This window comes from Crinia signifera, chromosome 9 (assembly GCF_055691185.1).
Source record: "Crinia signifera chromosome 9, ASM5569118v1, whole genome shotgun sequence".
NCBI lineage: Eukaryota > Metazoa > Chordata > Amphibia > Anura > Myobatrachidae > Crinia > Crinia signifera.
In genome coordinates, this window is record NC_139225.1 from 51490719 (window position 1) to 51510768 (window position 20050).

Consider the following 20050-nt stretch of genomic DNA (forward strand, 5'->3'; position numbering starts at 1 on the left):
AGGGGAGTTGCATTCCCGGATATAGAAAAATACCACCAAGCGTGTCTCCTTTCCAGGACAATGGATTGGCTCACTCAGGATCCCCCGAAACTCTGGGTACGTTTGGAGCGGGCGGAGGCCTCACCATGTGGTCTTGCTGATCTACTCTGGATGCCACCCTCTTCCTTCCACTCACTGCATATTAAAAACTTATCTATAGGGGCCACAGTGAGGACCTGGCACGATAGTCTGTCAGGAAGCAAGGATACTACTCTGCCTGCCCCCCTACTGACCCTACGGTCAGTAATGTCTTTGATACCAAACTTACAACTGACAAATTGGACATCAAGCGGCCTGACTAAGTTGGGTGACATGTTTACCGATGACCACTTAGCCCCCTTTAACCATCTGCAAGAAACATACAATATCCCTAGTGGTGACTTCTTTAAATATCTTCTTTAAATATCTACAGTTGAGAAGTTGGTTATCAAAATACCTCCTTCCCCCGAATACGACCCCACGCATTGCCCCAATGACCCATAATTTACTTAGCAACCCACACCAGAGGGGAGCAATCTCCAAGTGGTATAACTACCTGGTTGCTGGGAACAGCTCAACTAAACTTAAAACCCAGGTTCTATGGGAAAAAGATCTCCAAAGAACCCTGCAAGATGAGGAATGGGACCTAATATTTAAGTCGTGTTTCAGAGTGTCCAGGTGCATCAACCATGCTGAGATGTTTTTTAAATTAATACACAGGGCATACTATACACCGGACCGCCAGCATAAAATATGGCCTAATATCTCTAAATCATGCTGGAGAAACTGCGGGGGAATAGGTACCATTTTTCATATATTCTGGGACTGCCCTGCACTGAAGCCACTATGGTCGTCAATATTCTGCTTGATTAGTAAAATAATTGGTGAACCGTTTGAACCTAACCCCGAAACGGCTCTCCTTCACCTCTATGGAGGCCACCTGACCAAAGGCGAAGCTTATGTTCTGGGACACATCCTGATCGCTACAAAAGCAGCTATCGCTCAATTGTGGAGATCAGAGAGGATTCCTAGTGTTGACTCGATATGTGACAAAATCCAGAAACACTACAGTTTCGAGACAGCGGGAGCAGAGTATTCTTCCTCCTCTAACTCTATACATCTGTGGTGGCTGGGATGGTCTACGTTTAGAGAAGAGACGGGACATATAACTAAGAATAATACCTCTGTTGATATCAACCTTTTAAATTCCCCAGATTCTGAGTGTTAAGGATATGGGGACCGGTATGATTATTCTTGGTGGAATTCATATAGAATGTATAGGCAAAGTTAATATCTAGGATACTCCTCCTGTTACGCTCTACCACTATTTATATGTCTAAAACAAGTTGTTTGAGCACCATCTAAGTACACTCCTGGCTCTCTGAATGAGTGACGAGTTAGCATTTACTTTATACTATTTACCATTTGTGATCTTTGCATGTAACTACTATGTATAACGCACCCCCCTCCTTTTATCTTCTTTTCTGTAAACCCCCCCCCTGTTTGTTTGCAGATAAAACTCAATAAACATATTGTTAAAAAAAAAAAAGAAATTTGAGACATATATCGACCTTCAAAAATTTATAAGGAAGCTAACCTTAAAAAAACATTTCGGGAGATCAGAACGACGAAGGGCCCCAAGACACCCAAGAAGCACAAGCTCACACCGATCTTAAAATTAAATCGACATTCTTTCCAAGACACCTTAAGGGCCATATGGTACATACCTTCCAGAAAATGGTAGAACAAGACATCGAAAGAATACCAGAGAAACTAGAAAAGAGGAAATGTAACATGACCAAAAAAGAACAGCTGGCCCTTAAAGAACTAAAGAAAAATAAACAAATTGTAATAAAACCTGCAGACAAGGGGGGAGGGGTAGTTATTATGGAAAGGACAGATTACAACGAAGAAGCAAAGAGACGTTGGAAGACGAGGTTACCTATCAAAAACTAAGAAGCAACCCAACCAATAAATTCCAAAAAGAACTGGAACTCCTCCTAAGAAGAGGCATGGAAGAAGGTACTGTACACTGAATAAAAATGAGCACCAATTTCTACAACCTACAAATCCGATTATACCAGTATACTACCACCTCCCCAAGATACATAAAAACACAGAACAATCACCAGGACGACCGATTATAGCCAGAATAGGGTCATTAACATCAAACCTATACGGCTATATAGACCATTTCCTACAACCCATTGTGATTAAACAAAGAGGATACATAAAAGATACAACACAAACTCTAGACCTCCTAAAAAAAATAGACTGGAAACAGGATTACATCTTGGCAACATGCGACATTAAAGCTCTCTATACATGTATCAGGCATGAAGATGGATGCAACAATGTCAGAAAGAGACTAGAACAAGACTCCACCTTGAACCCCACACATATCAACTTCATAATAGACGCAATAAAATGTATCTTAATGCACAATTACTTTTGGTATGAAAATGACTTCTACATACAACGCCAGGGAACAGCTATGGGGACTAAGTTTGCTCCATCATACGCAAACCTGTTCCTGGCGCAGTGGGAACAAGAGACGATCTGGGAGAATAATATCTACCATGCAAATCTGCTCCTGTGGGCAAGATATATAGATGATGTCATCATTGTTTGGGGAGGCAACGAGGAAGAACTGACCTCATTCATAAACACAATAAACAACAATAACATCAACCTCAAATTTACAAGTAACTTCAGTAAACACACAATAAACTTCTTGGATTTGGAAATCTTTGTAGAAAATGGAAGAATCGAAACAAAAACATACATCAAACCTACAGATAAGAATAGTTATTTGGATGCCAGGAGCAATCACCAGCAATCACCATAAAAGATGGATTCAGAACATTCCTGGGGGGCAATTAAGAAGAATTCGTCGCAACTGCTCCAAAACTGAAGATTACAACACCCCGAACGGATAAGAAAATTCAAAGAAAAAAGGTACAACCATTCCTTTTTGGAAGAAGAAAAAACAAAAATAACAAAAATAGACAGAGAACAACTCTTAAAATACATAAAAAAAACAAAAACAAGAAAACAGAAAAAGATCCTGTTCATCTCCGAATACTCCACCCAAAGCAAAGAACTGGAAAAAAGCCTTAGAAGACATTGGCACATCCTGAAAGCAGACGATGAACTGAAAGATCTCCTCCCGGAAAGACCACAAATTGTGTACAGAAGAACAGACAGCATCAGATCCACCCTTATTAGGAGCCATCTGAAACCAACTGAAACTCCAGGACTAAAAAGCATTTCACACACAGTAGGCTTCTCCAGATGTACCACATGCACAGCATGTAGAAAAACGAAGAGTCTACAACCAATAAAAAGAAAACCACCATAAGAGAGAGGATCACCTGCCAAACCGCAGGGGTTATCTATATGTTAGAATGCCCCTGCGGCCTACAATACATCGGTAAAACAAGAAGAAAACTTCACATAAGAATTCAGGAAAGCATCTGCAATATACAAAACAATAAGGACAATCACAGTATACCAATCCACTACAAAGAACAACACAATAGTAACCCAAATTCACTGAAGTTCGTAGGATTAAAAAAGGTAACTGTACCATGGAGAGGAGGAGACCAAGACGACCTGCTAACCAAAGAAGAAAGCAAAATGATATACAATATGGGGACCCTCAGCCCCAAAGGACTTAATATTGACATGGAAATTAGCCCCTTTCTGAAATAAGAAAACCACTAGAAGTACCCATTCCTTCACAAACAATAGAACTAGCAGAATATGCACCAGTCTCCCCATGCCTGACCCCCTCCATTTTCTCATCCCATGACCTCCCTCAAACCACTTTACTTGTCATAACATATTGCTAATAATACAATCACTAATGGTTCGATGCTATTTTTTTTTATTCCCCCTATCTTTGCGCACCCACACAGATAATTGTCATCCTTTTGTGCACACATTCCAATAGGAATATCCCTATTTTTATCCAGCTTTTATTATTTATTATTATCTACTATTTTTTACTTTTATTTTATATATATATACTTATATTTATATTCATTTTTATTTTTATATCTATCCCCATCCTCATTTCACTCTTAATTAGTTTGAGAATCACAGGATTATGTCTATCCCCAAATGTGTCTCTAGTATGTCTTATATGTGCACTTATTTATGTCAAAGAAATGTGTAAATAACACGAAGGAAATCTAACAACTCCCGGACTGGCAAATTAGCCTGCTGATGTCAATCTCCAAGATGGCCGACAAAGCCTCAAACAGCAAAACCTGAACAAAAAATTACCCGGGCTCATAGACACTATCCGGTCAGGGCGGAAACAGATTGCGCACCCAGATAGGGTGGTAAGAACGCGAAGCGCACACCCCGCACTGAGAAGCAGTGGGAGGACAACATTAACAGCACACTCGATGATGAAGCGGAAGTGACGCGACGGCCCCATCCAGCACCAACTAAGGGCAGAAGTGATGCCACAACAGGGCGGAAATCACCGCAATTAGAATCCTGAGACCTGCTAATAAAAGGGAGAAGTGGCGGAGGCACCATACCCGTTCAGCATCCTGACGAAGCCGAGAGGCGAAACTAGTTGATCTGAAGAAGGTTGGATCCCATATGGTACTGTGCAGGACATCGCATACCACCTACTTGGGAAGTCTGCCGGCAGACCCTCAGCCACTACAGCACCCTGGTAAGCACTTAAAAATTGGATACAAATACCTACCATCTCAGTGCAAAGATACTGAAGTGTAACTGACTTTTGCAACCTAACGAAAAAGTAAACTGCAAGAGACATTTCTATTCATTTAAGGAGGATTTACATATCCACCTATTTTGCATGTTAAATGTCAGTTTGTCTTGTTTTGTCATTCCACTCCCAGTGTGTATACCGGTATTATTATAACTTGTTTTATTATTGCATCAATGTTTTCCACCCTTTTTATTTTATATTAATTCATAAAACAAATAAATTCACTTTTTTAAAACCAACTAAGGTGCAAAGAGTGTTTTTGTCAGTAGAATATATGTGAGATTGCGCAGAGTATACTCCTTTTTCTTGTCTACATATATATGCAGCTCTTAATAGTAAACTTAGTCCTGACCAATTAGACGGCCTAAGATTAAAATGGGAGGTTGACCTGGGACCTATGTCAGATGAGCAGTGGATCCAAATTTTGGGATCCATTGAATAAAGGGATTTTTGTAAGAACTTACCGTTCGAATCCCTTTCTCTGATATGGTCCTGGTGACACAGCTCAACACTGGGATGTAGGAGGGTCCGAAGGAGCCAGGCACCTATCCTAAAGCTTTTAGAGGGTAGGCTCCTCCACTACTGCATCCCGGACTCTTCAGTTCAATCTTTCAAAGCCACTGGAATACATTAACTCAGTACAAACGCCTGCACATATTATATGCACATTTTTTAACAATAACTGTTTCTTTAACCAATTTAACATGAACATCATGAACACTGGCATACTTACTGAGCGTAAGGGAGGGATCGCTGTGTCACCAGGACCATATCAGAGAAAGGGATTCGAACGGTAAGTTCTTACAAAAATCCCTTTTTCTCTTTCAATGGTCCTGGTGACACAGCTCAACACTGGGACATTCCAGAGCCGGTCCTTTGGGCGGGTACGCTCAGGTCTGCAGCTCTCAGCACTGCTCGCCCGAATGATGCATCCTCCGACGCGAACTCATGGAACCTATAGAATTTGGCAAAGGTATGAACAGATGACCAAGTGGCAGCCCTGCAAACCTGCTCAGCTGTTGCCCCATGTCGAACCGCCCAAGAGGTGGCAACCGACCTGGTGGTATGCGCATTTATTCTGGCCGGAACAGGCCTACCAACTTTAGTGTATGCAAATGCTATAACAGAGCGCAACCACCTAGCAATGGTCTGCTTAGATGCAGGCCAACCAATTTTGTGTATGTCATACAACACTAACAAGGTGTCAGTTTTTCTGACACTCTTAACTCTGTCCACATAAATGCGTAAGGCACGCACAACATCCAAATTCCTCAATTTGTCCCTTTTTCTAGAACCCTCTGGGGGTTGAAACACAGGTAGAATTATCTCCTGATTTAGATGGAAAGCAGAGACTACTTTTGGCAAAAACTGAGGAACCGTCCGAAGAACTGCCCTATCATCGTGAAATATCAGGAAAGGAGACTTGCATGACAATGCTCCCAACTCTGACACCCTTTTTGCCGATGTCACTGCCAACAAGAATACCAGCTTCCATGTGAGGAACTTAAGGTCCGCCGACCTTAATGGTTCAAAGGGTGCCTTCTGAAGGCATTCCAAAACCTGCGACAAGTCCCAAGGCGCTACTGGTTGTTTGTATGGGGTTTCAACCGAGACACCCCCTGTAAAAAAGTCTGAATTTCCGGCAATATAGCAATCCTTTTCTGGAAGTAGATGGACAAGGCCGAGATCTGCACCTTTAAGGATTGAAGGCTTAACCCAGAGGAGAAACCATCCTGTAAAAATTCCATCATTTTTGTCAACTTAAAACGTGATGTATGTGACTTCCGTCTCTCACACCATCGAATGTAAGTCTTCCAGACCCTATAATAATTTGTCGAAGACACTGACTTCCTGGCTTTTATCATGGTGTGAACCACTGCCTCTGAGAATCCCTTATTTCTTAGAATGGCGGTCTCAACAGCCAGGCCGTCAAAATTAATCGAGCTGAATCCAGATGATTGAACGGTCCTTGTCTTAGAAGGTCTGGCCTCAGAGGTAGACACCACGAGTCCACAGACAATCTCTGAAGCCTCGAGTACCAGGACCTCCTTGGCCAATCTGGGGCCACTAAGATCACCGGAATCGCCTGGGCCTGTATTTTCTTTAAGAGTCTCGCCAGCATTGGGACTGGCGGAAAAACATAAAGGAGATTCCCCTCCCAGGGGATAGTCATGGCATCCACTGCTTCTGCCAGTGTATCCCTCGTTCTGGCATAAAACCTGGGCACCTGATGGTTGAACCTGGATGCCATCAGGTCCACATCCGGAGTTCCCCACTTCAAGGTGATCTGATGAAATACTTGAGGATTTAAACTCCATTCCCCTTCCTTGAGCTCCTCCCTGCTCAGGAAGTCGGCCTCTATATTCTCCACTCCTGGTATGAATATAGCTGATACTGCTGGAACATTCTGTTCCGCCCACCGGAGGATTCTGGACACCTCCCACATGGCCAGTTTGCTGCGTGTACCTCCCTGGTGATTCAGATACGCCACAGCTGTGGCATTGTCGGTCTGAATCCTTAAAGGGAGGTTCTGTAACCTGTCTCCCGCCAGAGAAATCACTTTCCAGACAGCTCTCAGCTCCAAGATGTTGATCGGTAAAGCAGACTCTTCTGGAGTCCACAAGCCCTGCAGCCGCAGGTCCAAGACTACTGCCCCCCAGCCCCTCAGGCTGGCGTCGGTAGTTACTACCAGCCAGTTCCAAGTCTGCAGTGACCGACCCCACTGAAGGGAATACACGTCTGTCCACCATTTCAGAGAGTCTCGAGTATCCGAAGACAGCACTATCTGCTCTGACTTCATGGTCTGTGTGTTTCCTGACCAAACCGTCAAGATGTTCCACTGGAACACCCGAGAGTGGAACCTGGCAAACTGCAGCATCTCGAACGACGCCACCATTTTCCCCAGCAGCTTGAGGCACCTCCACACTGATGTGCTCCGAGAGCTGAGAATCTCCTGGACTAAGGCGACCAGATCCCTGGCCTTTGCCTCCGGAAGAAATACCCGATGTAGATGGGTATCCAGAATGACTCCCAAGAATTGGAGTCTCTGTGACGGCACCAACTGAGACTTTTGTAAGTTTAAAAGCCAGCCGTGAGCCTGCAAAAAACTGATGGCTTCTGCCAAATGACTCTGCAACCTGTCTGCTGACTCTGCTTTGAACAGCAGGTCGTCCAAATAAGGTATCACTGTGATTCCCATGAGCCGCAGCACAGCCGCCATCACAGACATTATTTTTGTGAATACCCTCGGCGCAGTGGCCAGACCAAAGGGCAATGACTGGAACTGTAAATGCAGGTCTCCTATCGCAAACCTCAACATGGCCTGATGTTCTGGGTGTATAGGAACATGAAGATATGCGTCCTGGACATTCATGGACGCCAAAAATTCTCCCTGGTCCAAGCTTAGGAGCACTGACCGTAGAGACTCCATTTTGAAATGATCTACCCATAACTGGACATTTAGAGACTTCAAATTTAGTACTGGTCTGAAAGATCCGTCTGGCTTGGGCACCAGAAACAGAGTGGAATAAAAACCTTTCTTCCACTCTGCCCTGGGAACCGGAATTACCACCCCCTTCTCTAACAGGGAGTGAGCTGCTCTTAATAGAGCTGTACGGAGCCGAGCTTCCTTTGGTAAAGACATGGGAATAAATCTTCTCGGAGGAAGACCTTTGAAGGGAATTTCGTAACCCTGGGCTATAATGTCTAACACCCAGGCATCCTGGTCTAGAAAAGCCCATGCGTCCTTGAAATGTGATAGACGCCCCCCCACCTTTACCACTGCCGGGCAAATCCCCTGACAGTCATGCGGAGGGTTTGTCCTCTCCTTTGGAGACAGGCTTCTTGTGAAAGGAGCCAAACTTAGACTTCGGGGCCTTGCCCCTGGAAGACCGAAACTTTCCCCTAAATGACTGTCCTCGAAAGGACGCACCACCTCTAGGTGAGGGCCGAAAGGACGGCCTAAAGGCAGAAAATCTGGATGTCTGCTTAGCCGTGGGGGCAGGCAGGAATGTACTCTTGCCACCAGTGGCCTGTTTAATGATCTCTTCTAATTCAGATCCAAATAATAACTTTCCTTTGAAAGCCAATATTTCTAAGGCCTTCTTAGACTCATTGTCTGCTTCCCAAGCCTTAAGCCAGAGTACTCTCCTGGCATTGATAGATACTGTGGACACTCTGGTCGCCATATTGAGCGCTTCCTCCTCCGCTTCCAACACATACTCTGCGGCTGCCTTAAGCTTCTCCGCCAGCAGCAATACACCAGGATCAGCATGTAAAATGGTGCATAAATCACCAGCCCACTCAATCATGGCCTTAGAGACCCAGGCTGAAGCAATAAGAGGACGTAGGGTGAATCCCACCGCCTCAAATATGGCTTTGAGGTTACCCTCCAGCTTTTTGTCCACAGGATCCTTAAAGGCTGCGCCCCCCTTGTACTGGTAATACAGTAGCCTTAGACAGACGTGCCACAGAGGCATCCACAACTGGCACTTTTTCCCAGAGCTCCGCATGAGACTCTGGCATGGGGTACAGACTTAGGAATCTCTTAGGCATCTGAAGCCTTTTATCAGGGGTTTTCCAAGCCCCTTCCAACAATTCCTGTAAACCTTCATCAGAAGGAAAAGTAACAGCCTCCTTACGCTGTCGTTTAAACACACCTTTAGCAGGAGTTTTATCCTCCACTGAAAGTTTTAGAGCCTGTTTTACAGTCGTAATAAGATCCTCAACTCCTGCCGCAGAGAAATCTTCCAAATATCACCCTGTTCCCAGGGGATATCTGCATACGCTCCCTCCTCTTCATCTACCAATAAAGGCACAGAGTAAGATCTTTTAGGGGTCCCTACAGCATCAACATCAATTTTGTCTAGTAAATCACTAAACCTGTTGATCCCCTTTGCAGTATCCTGCATCACCTGTAAGAAGGCAGGATCTGCCTTGGTAAGAGGCAAGGAGCCAGAGGACTGCTGGGATGATGACATAGGTCTCTGAGATTCTACCAAGGCATCACCCTGTCTGTCCAGCAATTGGCGTTAACTGACCTGCCCAGGGCACTAGCCCACGCGGGTTCAATCTGCTCTGCCCTCTGGGGTTCACTCCCCATGGGTCTCACAGCAGCGCAAGCACTACACAAGCCCCCCTTGGCCATCTGCTCAGGTGTAAATTTTTGTGTACACACATTACAAGCGCTCAGTGTAATAAGGGCTCCCTCCCCCAAAACCACAGCTTGTTGCTCAGACATGATGTAAAGTAACCCACACAGTGCATACAATGTACAACAGCGTCTATACAGAGTCAATGCACGCAGTCACTTATCTGTCTGTCGGTTTCTGAAGCGGGGAAACGATGCCCAGGAAATCTAAACACTCTGCCAGGATCTGTAAGCCAGCTCAGCTCCGCTGCAAGCGTTCTGAAAGGCGCCAAAGAGTGAGGGAAGAGACCAAGTCCCTGCTGCTGCGGGGTCCGTGACTTTTGGCGCCAACCACCCCCAGTCAGCCGCTCCCTTGGTAGGATTTCCTAGTTCCAGTATCTCCCCCTCGGCTGGGGACCACTTGGAACATGCCTGTAACAACACTGCTGTCCTCTCATAACAGGAGCTCAGTGTGTAAGCTCCGCAGAAAATGGCCGCCGCCATCATGGAGCGCCTGTCCCCCATGATCCCCACCTAAACGTGAAGCCGGTTTCAGGACGCTCCGGAGCCCAGGCAGCTTCTGAAAAGAAGCTGTAAGCGCTGCACAGGGAGGCCAGACAGCGTCTCCCTTGTGCACAGTGAGCTGACAGGACGCGCTTCTGTCAGCTCCTGCTGCGCTAGCAGTGTGAGGATTCACTAGTAAGAATCCTCACACTGTGCCTACCTAGCTAGAGTGAAAGTTAATAAAATAATAAAAATCCCCTAACTACTCTAATTCTTCAGCTGCTCCCGCAGCCCTTTAGAATAGCACCCACTCCAGTGGGCACCTAACACGAACTGAAGAGACCGGGATGCAGTAGGGGAGGAGCCTACCCTCTAAAAGCTTTAGGATAGGTGCCTGGCTCCTTCGGACCCTCCTACATCCCAGTGTTGAGCTGTGTCACCAGGACCATTGAAAGAGAAATACATCTCCATGTATTAGATACCAGCAGGTATTTTTTTATGGTTTTCATAGAATATATCGTACACCCTTATTTTTGCAGAGAGTAGGCCTCAGAGGTAATTCTCTATGTCCTAAATGCCAGGCTGAGAACTCAGGCTTCTGGCATCTGCTGTGGAATTGTCCCTTAGTAAACTCATTCTGGGAAGAGGTCTGGAATGATGTGATGGTGACAGCTCCGACTCTTCCAGGAATGAGTCCTAGAGTGTGCCTTTTTGGACTAGATCTTGAGGAGACACAATCCAAAACAATGTATAGATATGTTATGTGTCTTACAACATTGGCTATAGTGGTTATAGCCAGAGTTTGGTTCTCTGCAAATTCTCCTAGTATACATACACGGAGGGCATTAGCCAATGATGTTGCTAGACATGAGAGGCATATGTCTAAGGTACGTGGTTCGATGTGTAAATACTACGAAAAATGGGATAGATGGTGCAGCTCCAGCTTGGGCAGTAGGGAGGAGGTCTATGTAAGTAAAGATTTTTAACCTGGGAGTTAGATTGTCCTATACCTGTGGCAACATATCATAATTCAATTTCAAAATGTGACTAATTAGTATATCAATCTAATTAAATGGAAAATATATATACTTGGGTAGCTCAATAAATCTATTATTTTATTGATGCCATTTTTTGTAATATTTTTTCTGTTTTGTTTTTTGCTTGTTTTGTTGTTTTTTCTATGTACGCTTATTGTATTTTGGAAATACCTTATAATAATAAAAAATATATATATATGATTTAAAAAAATGGTTTATAGTGCTGAGTCTATTTTTGGCAAGACCAATAAAGAGATTTATGTAATAATCAGTGCAGGAGATGGTGAGTAGATGTATTAGAATTTTTGCAGTGTCTATGACATGGTCATATTTTGGATGTGTTTTGAATGTGGGGAACCAAAGACGGTTTAAGGTCAAATGGCCAGTGAAAATTAAATTAATTCTGTTTTGAAAATATTAAAATTGCAGTGGTGAGATGACATGCAAGATTAAACAGGAGTAAGGCATTTAGTCATATGGACCAACAGAACTGGTGACAAATCTGTGAAGGATAGGTAATTTGAGTATAATCTGTGTCAGAAATCCTCATGTCTCGCAGCACCGGTTACCTGTGCAATGTGGATTTAAAAAAAAAAATATATATATATATATATATATATATATATGTTTATATATATATATATATATATGTATTTATTAAAAGGTTTTTCAAAGGTTCACATTGGTACAAATACACATTGATGTATACAAGATGACAAATCAGCCAATAAAGGTATATTATGTGATTCTCGTAACTACCCTCAAAGGAACAGTATTCTTAGTCAGAACTAGAGATGTGCAGACTCGGATTCCAGAGAGCCCCCACGGACGTCATCATTCCGATCCCGGTTCCGAGCAGCGCTCGGAGATTCCCGCCTGACTCGGGTCCGTCCGCGTGGTCAGAACGTAATCTCCCGGATTTCGTGAGGCTTTAAATAGCGGCTGCTGCGCCCGCCATCTTCACTCCAGTCTAGTAGTGGGTTGGGAGAGGGTGTGTTGGTGCTGCTGCTGGGTCTTAAACTTGAGCTTGACCTTGAACGCAATATGTTTGTTTTATTCGCTGGGGCTGTCTCAGTGTTGCTGTGTAGTCTAACTGTGTACTTGTAGTACTACTGTCTCCTCTGTGCGGTCTACCTCTGGTGTGCTGTGTTGTAATTATTTTATTCGCTGGGGCTGTCTCCCTCAGTGCTGCTGTGTACTATGTTCTCCTCTCTGCTTAGTGTGGGCTCTCCCTAGCAAGGAGGACAGTCTAACTGTGTACCTGTAGTACTACTGTCTCCTCTGTGCTGGGGCCAGAGGCGTAGCTAGGGTGGAGCCGGCGGAGCACCAGCTCCGGGCGCCGACATGACACCTGGCGCCGGAGCTCTGCCGCCGGCTCCCTCGCCCTGCTCGCCCACTCCCCGCTGTCCCCGGCATCAGTCAGTGAGAGAGAGGCTTCCTGTTTGCGTCTCTGCTGACCTCCGTAGCCTGGGAGACCAAAGAGCAGGAGCAGCGTGTACTACAGAAGGCTGCACAGACTGGGGAGAGCGAGACCAGCAGCCGGGAACATGATTTATGACAACTATGGAGCATAAGTATTATCTTTTTCTAAATCTCTATACATTTACACAGCGCTGTTTTGAAATGTCATGTATGGATGGTCAGTTACATCCAGCGTTTACTACTGATTTACTACTTGGAGAGAGGGTGGTGTGGGTGTTTGTAAAGATTTTATGGCTGCAGGATCAAATTTCAGAGACTATCTTCAAGGCTGACTTACAACACACACTGCTGCCTAATAATTAACCCATTCTCCACCAGCATAATTGTATTAAAACTTTAATCAAAAGTGCTTCTATTGCTGGAAAAGCACAAAGTTGCTGCTAAACTGTATGGATGTATTAACCCACTGCTGACTGAATCAACTTTACTAACCAATATATACTATCAGAATGGATTTCTAATTCAGCATACTGTATTTCTTTTCTTAGTTTGCTTTCATAACCATGCTACTGTACATGCCTGAGACTAATAGAGTTTGCAGTCCAGCAGCCAATCAGAAGCAGCATTGGCTGCTGGACTGCGAGCGCCTATTGGTTAGCAGTCCAGCGGGAGACTTGAGCTTTGGCTCAGGCGGGCACAGCGGGGAGCTGGGCAGGCTTGGCAATGAGCAAGGTCAGTCCCACTTGGCAACGAGCATGAAGCCCCTGGCATAGAGCATGAAGTTCCTAGCAATGAGCATGTAGGGAAGTGGGCCTTATTCAGATCTGATCGCAGTACAAATTTGTTCTCAAAATGGGCAAAACCATGTGCACTACAGGTGGGGCAAATGTAACATGTATAGAGAGAGAGTTGGATTTGTGTGAGTTATTTTGTTTCTGTGCAGGGTAAATACTGGCTGCATCTTTTTTATACTGCAATTTAGATTTCAGTTTTAACACACCCCACTCAAAATTAACTCTCTCTGCACATGTTACATCTGCCCCACCTGCAGTGCACATGGGTTTGCCCATTTTGAGAACAAATTTGTACTGCGATCAGATCTGAATAAGGCCCTTTATGTGTAATGGGTATTACAAAGTTTGCTAAAAAGTGCAATGGGCATTACGGTGTGTAGTATAATGTCAGGCCGTGCCCCCTTTTCGCCGCGCAAGGGTCCCACCTACTACAAATCAGGGGGGGGGGGGGGCGACACATGCCCTTGCTCCGGGCACCGTGGAACCTAGCTACACCACTGGCTGGGGCCTACCTCTGGTGCTGTGCTGTAATATATATTATATGAATAATTAATGATATTATATATAGTCCACTGGTGCTGCCTGCACTGAATCTGCCAGTATTATTTAGTTACTCAGTCCACTGTTGCCACTGGCAGTGCTACTGCCTACCTAGTACATACTAGGCTGCTATATCTAATTTAATTAAAAAATAATACTTGTGCTGTGTGGGACTGTAAAAAATAATTCCATGCTGCTGGTGCACTGATGTGTGCCACTGAGTGCCACTGCCAAGCAGTACCTAATAATAAAATTAATTATTATAAATTCTGCTGGTGCACTGCATAAAGCTACTGGTGGGGTGTAATATAACTACCTTTTGTGGTGACCACTGGCAGTGCTACTGCCTGCCTGCCTACCTACCTAGTAGTTTATTTTCTCTACCTACTAGGCTGCTATATTATTAATAATTAATTGAATTATATATAGTCCACTGGTGCTGCCTGGAATGCTGGAATACTGTGAATAGAGGTTGCCAGTATTATTTACTCAGTCCACTGTTGCCACTGGCAGTGTTACTGCCTACGTGTACCTACCTAGTAGTACAACTACATACTAGGCTGCTATATCTAATTTAATAAAAAAATAATACTTGTGCTGTGTGGGACTGTCAAAAATAATTCCATGCTGCTGGTGCACTGACGTGTGCCACTGAGTGCCACTGCCAAGCAGTATCTAATAATAAAATTAGGTACTTATGAGTTATCCGGGCGCCCGATTTCTAAATCGGGTCGGATCGGGCACATCGCATCGCATGCGACCATCGGATGCGATGCGATGCGATGCGATGACCCGATTTTTCCATAGGAATCAATGTTAAAATGGACTGAGTCCATTTTAACATGGAATTCAATGGGAAAAAGGGGTCCTTTTCATACCCCTACTATCCAAGTGGGCATGGAGTTGGATATAAACCTGTGGCGAGCGTAGCGAGCCACCGAGCCCGAAGCGTGGCGAGCGTAGCGAGCCCCGTGAGGGGACACAGAATACCGTCCCCTCGCGGGGCTCGCTTCGCTCGCCACGCTTCGGGCTCGGTGGCTCGCTACGCTCGCCACAGGTTTATATCCAACTCCATGCCCACTTGGATAGTAGGGGTATGAAAAGGACCCCTTTTTCCCATTGAATTCCATGTTAAAATGGACTCAGTCCATTTTAACATTGATTCCTATGGAAAAATCGGGTCATCGCATCCGATGGTCGCATGCGATGCGATATCGCATCGCATCGCATCGCATCTGATTGTATGCCTTAACTTAAGGCATACAATCAAAAAATCGGGCGCCCAGATAACTCATAAGTACCTAAAATTAATTATTATAAATTCTGCTGGTGCACATACTAGTATTGCTGATCTACCTGTCTTGTGCCTTGTACTGCCTTATCTACCTGTCTGGTGCCTAGTACTGCCTTATTTACCTGTCTGGTGCCTAGTACTGCTGTATCTACCGCTGCAGTGCCACTCTTACATGAGCCATGTGTTTGTGCCGCACTCTTGTGTGGCTTAGCATAGTTATCCAGCTACCTCGGTGCAACCTTTTGCCCTAAAAACAATATTGTGAGGTGTTCAGAATAGACTGGAAATGAGTGGAAATGAATGTTATTGAGGTTAATATAGCGTAGGAGCAAAAAAAAAAAATTCTGCGATTTTAGCAGTTTTTATGCTTTTTTAACAAAAAAATCGGAACCCAAAACCCAAAACATCTAAACACAAAACACTTAGGAGGTGTTTTGCCAAAACCAATTAGAACCCAAAACATCACGGTAATCAGAACCCAAAACCCAAAAAGTGGCCGATGCACATCCCTAGTCAGAACCGTTTCAAGTTATTATCCAATATATCTGTAAGCTTTATCCTTGAAACATTGGCAACAAAAATTATTAATACAACAAAATAGATTAAATAAAATAAATGAAAGACAGACAGAGGGGTAAGGAAAGAAGGGGAAGGGAAGTTATAAAACCAGCAAATATAATTGGTATATTACAAAGTAAAGTATGATGGGCTTAAATGGCCCCTTACATGGTGTAACCTAGAATCTTTAAAACCATCACTTAATATTGTGTGAGAAGATTGTATACCAGGTATCATATCTTCCAAGGTTATTTGTGTCAAAACAGTAAGAATATAAAGTGAAGGTTTCTGAGCTTTTCTGTGTGTCAAATAGTGTCTCACTTGGAAATAAATGTACTACATATCTGTTTTATGCAAGGTTATCGGAAGCATTTGCATGCAATACATTTTTTTGGGGAAAATAATAGATTGGATTATTGCCTAGCAAACAGAGTGTAAGATCTCTCCAATAGACTAGTTTAGTTATTTGTGAAATATTAGGAGAGAAATTCAAGGAATAAAGCAGAGATACGTTTGCAGGTATTTAAAGTGGGATGGAATCATAGTAAAATGGAATATTAAGAGAATGCAAAAGATGTTGGGCTCTATCTGTCCTAAAAATAATATGTCAGACTTTGTCAAATTGACTTTATATCCTGCTCTTTTCCCAATAAGTCAATAAGTCAATAAGCTTTAATAAGGCAGGTAAGGTATGGGTCAGATCAGAAAGAAATATCAAAGTATCATCAGCAAATATTGTAGTGCTATTTTTAATTCTTCTGATCCAATCCGAATTCCTTGTATAAGGGGAGAGGTCCTAACTGCAATAGCAAGCGGTTCTATCACAATTGCAAATAAAAGCAGTGTTAACAGGCATCCCTGGCGGGTTTCCCTACGGAGTTGAAAGGGAGGAGAGAATATACCATTACAAGCTATAGATGATTTTGGGGAGGAGTACAGAGTGCGAATCAAATTACTGAAATGAGAAGGAAAGCCAAAGTTTTTAAAAGTTTTAAATAAATGGTGCTATAATACTAAATTGAATGCTTTTTCTGCGTCTAATGTAAGCACCATATTAGATGAAGCCTGAGATGCAAAATCAGCATTGGCATATTGTATGGCTGCCAATACTCTTTTACTCATTTTCTACAAAATATCTCCCTCAAATAAAACCGGATTGATCTTTATGAATTATATAAGGCAATACAGGTGTCAATCTCTCTAGTAATATCTTTGCAAATGTTATAATCGATATTTAGAAGAGAGATTGGCCTATAGGACCTCAATAGATTTAAATTACAACACGGCTTTGGAAGTATTTTTTAATAATCAAATCAGATAAATGAGCTGGAAGTGATCCTTGATTCATTATAGATATAAAACATGCAGCCAGGGGTTCTACAATTTTTTATGTCATAAGTTTGTTATATTCATTCAAGAAGCCATCAGGGTCTGGTGCTTTTGCTCTTAATTTTTCAATAGCCCAAGAGATTTTCTTATTGGTTATAGGTTTTATTAAATTGTTCTTTAACAAATCAGGTATTTGTGGTAGTGGTAAAGAATCCCATTAAGAAGAGGAAGGATAGGGAGAATTAGACAAAGAGGATGTTGGGGATCTCATTGACTCATTCAGCACTGGTTGTGGTGGAATGTATAGGTTTTCGTAATACAGTAAGTCTACATAATGGCAGCAATTTGTGAATTGGTTTCAGTTAAGGATTCATCAGCTTGCAATAAAGGTTGAATTATTGTATGTTCCCTAGAGCCTTGAAGTAGATTTTTAAGGAGTTTTCCTACTTTGTTTCCAAACTAATAAAATTTGGAGTTTCTATTAAAGAGATATTTATCCCCATGATTTTGGAGATATTGAATATAGTGCAGTTTAGCGGTTTGATATAAGGTTTTATTTTCTGATGATGGGTATAGTTTTAATGTCTAGAATGAATTTGACAGCTCAAACTGTAATTCCATATATTTAGAGGATTCTTGTTTCTTAAGTCTTGAAACGTACACAATGACTTATCCTTGTATTACAGCTTTTGCAGCTCGCCAAAAAATAAGAGTGATATTGGTCCCATACTGAGAACATTACATCATGTAGGCCTCTAGATTGAGCTAGATGTGAAGGAAATCGCCACAAAAGTTTTGCTGTATCAGAGCTACCAAGAACTATACTGATAGTAATTAGGCCATGGTCTGAATGAATTGGGGGAACAATAGATGCTGAAGTGCCTTTTGGGAATAGAGGTTTAGGCCAAGCCCAGTTCTGTAAGGTGGGCTCCTTCATGGTAGATAGTCTCTGCCATCCGCAATAGTGTTAATATGCTACATACTCATTTGTATGTATGCCGAGCTTAGCCTGCGCTTACAGAGCTAAGCTCGGCATACTGTGTACGTGATCTGTATTCAGCGATACTATAGCCCAGTGCTCATCTGTAAAGCATACTGTACATTTCTGCATTTAAAATACAGTAATGTACTGTAGTTTTGGACTATGTTACTGTACTGTATTTCATTGAAGACCCCATGCATGCACAATGGTGATTTCCATAAGCGACATCTGGTGGATGAACATAAGCATTACACTCAATGGGAATGCCAAACGCCACACTAGCCACATTGTGCAATGCCTCACCATGCTACGACATTCTGCAGTGCGAATCGTTTTGCGGTCAGACCACCATAGGTAGGCTAGATGAGTGTGGCTATATCTGTATACATTTATTAATGGGCCGAGACCATACAATCTCTTAATGGTTAGGCAAACCAGCGTGGTGGCTAGCTATTCCTCTTCTGGATACTGTTCACACTACTAGATATAGGGCCCTATCACTACATTTCCTCATGCCCCAGTCCAACATTGATTCTGGATGCAAAGGTTAGTTTTTGATAGCTGAGAAGAATACAGAAGATTCTGCCCAAGCACTCTGATTGTGTTATAAACACATCAGAGTGGCCCAAGTAGCATCCTCTGTCTGCTTCTCATGCATCAGCATGCATGGGGCAGCTGCAGTAGCTAATTGACTGATGTATTGCACTTGTCATTCACCAATCATTTGGTCCCCTTATTTTATTGTTCTCTCTAGATCTGCTACTACCACACTGAGGTTTCAACACATTATGAAAGAAGAGCAAGTTATGGAAAAAACACATACCATATCTGTGTCTGAAACAGGTCCAAAACTAGTGACATAAATTTCTGTTTTAACTTCTGTCACAGAATCTGAAAAAGAAAGGAAATAACTGTAGTGCTTATTTTAAAAAAATACAAAAATACCTAATATGCAAAATACAGTACAAGTGGTGAGATAAAAGATCGTTGGACATTTCCCTATCTAACCTTATATATTCAAATTACTACATTATAGCAAATTTGATTATTGATTATGGGCCTAATTCAGCTTTGTTATCAAAGCAAAAGAACACGCAAATGGACAAAGCCATGCTGTACTGCAGGTGGGGCAGATGTAACATTTACAGATAAATTTAACTTTGGGTGCGGTGTGTTCTAACTAAACTCTAAATTGTAATGTAAAAATAAAGCGGTCTAAAGTCCCCCATCCACTAGTGAGATCTCTCTCAGCAATAAGTTAAGCCCCCCATCCACTACGCAGACATATCTGAAGCTGTAAATCTCTTAAAAATTCCCTTGAACTCTCCCAGGAATCTGATCTGAACCTGGGCTAAATTTTCACTCTATTCACTTCAGATACATCCGATGAATTCTATGTTAAACCCCTGATCAGTTGGATCTTGCAGCACATAGGATTTTTTTGTCAGATGGATCTGAGACACAGACGCACATCTGATCTGAGTGAGCTCAGATTTGCCAATTTTTCTTCAGATCGATCTGCCAGATCCATCTGAATCTGAAGAAAACAGGCCCAAATCTGGCTAGTGCATGGGGGCCTTTAAATGCGGTTTCCTTGCAATCTGGGCGGGACCTTCCTGGGAAGGCTTTGATTGCGATTATTGGTCATTTAACATTAGAATTATCACATGCAATCATACTGTGATCCATCT

At 43.0% G+C, this 20050-nt stretch overlaps 1 protein-coding gene across 3 annotated transcripts in view; it reads right to left on the bottom strand.

Annotated features, from left to right (window-relative positions):
- GABRA3 (gamma-aminobutyric acid type A receptor subunit alpha3) overlaps positions 1-20050 on the bottom strand; it is a 381172-nt gene that overhangs the window by 202513 nt on the left and 158609 nt on the right. For all 3 annotated transcript variants that reach the window (XM_083159070.1, XM_083159071.1, XM_083159069.1), the window contains one exon: positions 19183-19250. In XM_083159070.1, the coding sequence (XP_083015196.1) occupies positions 19183-19250 (68 nt within the window). The remainder of the gene's footprint in view (positions 1-19182; positions 19251-20050) is intronic.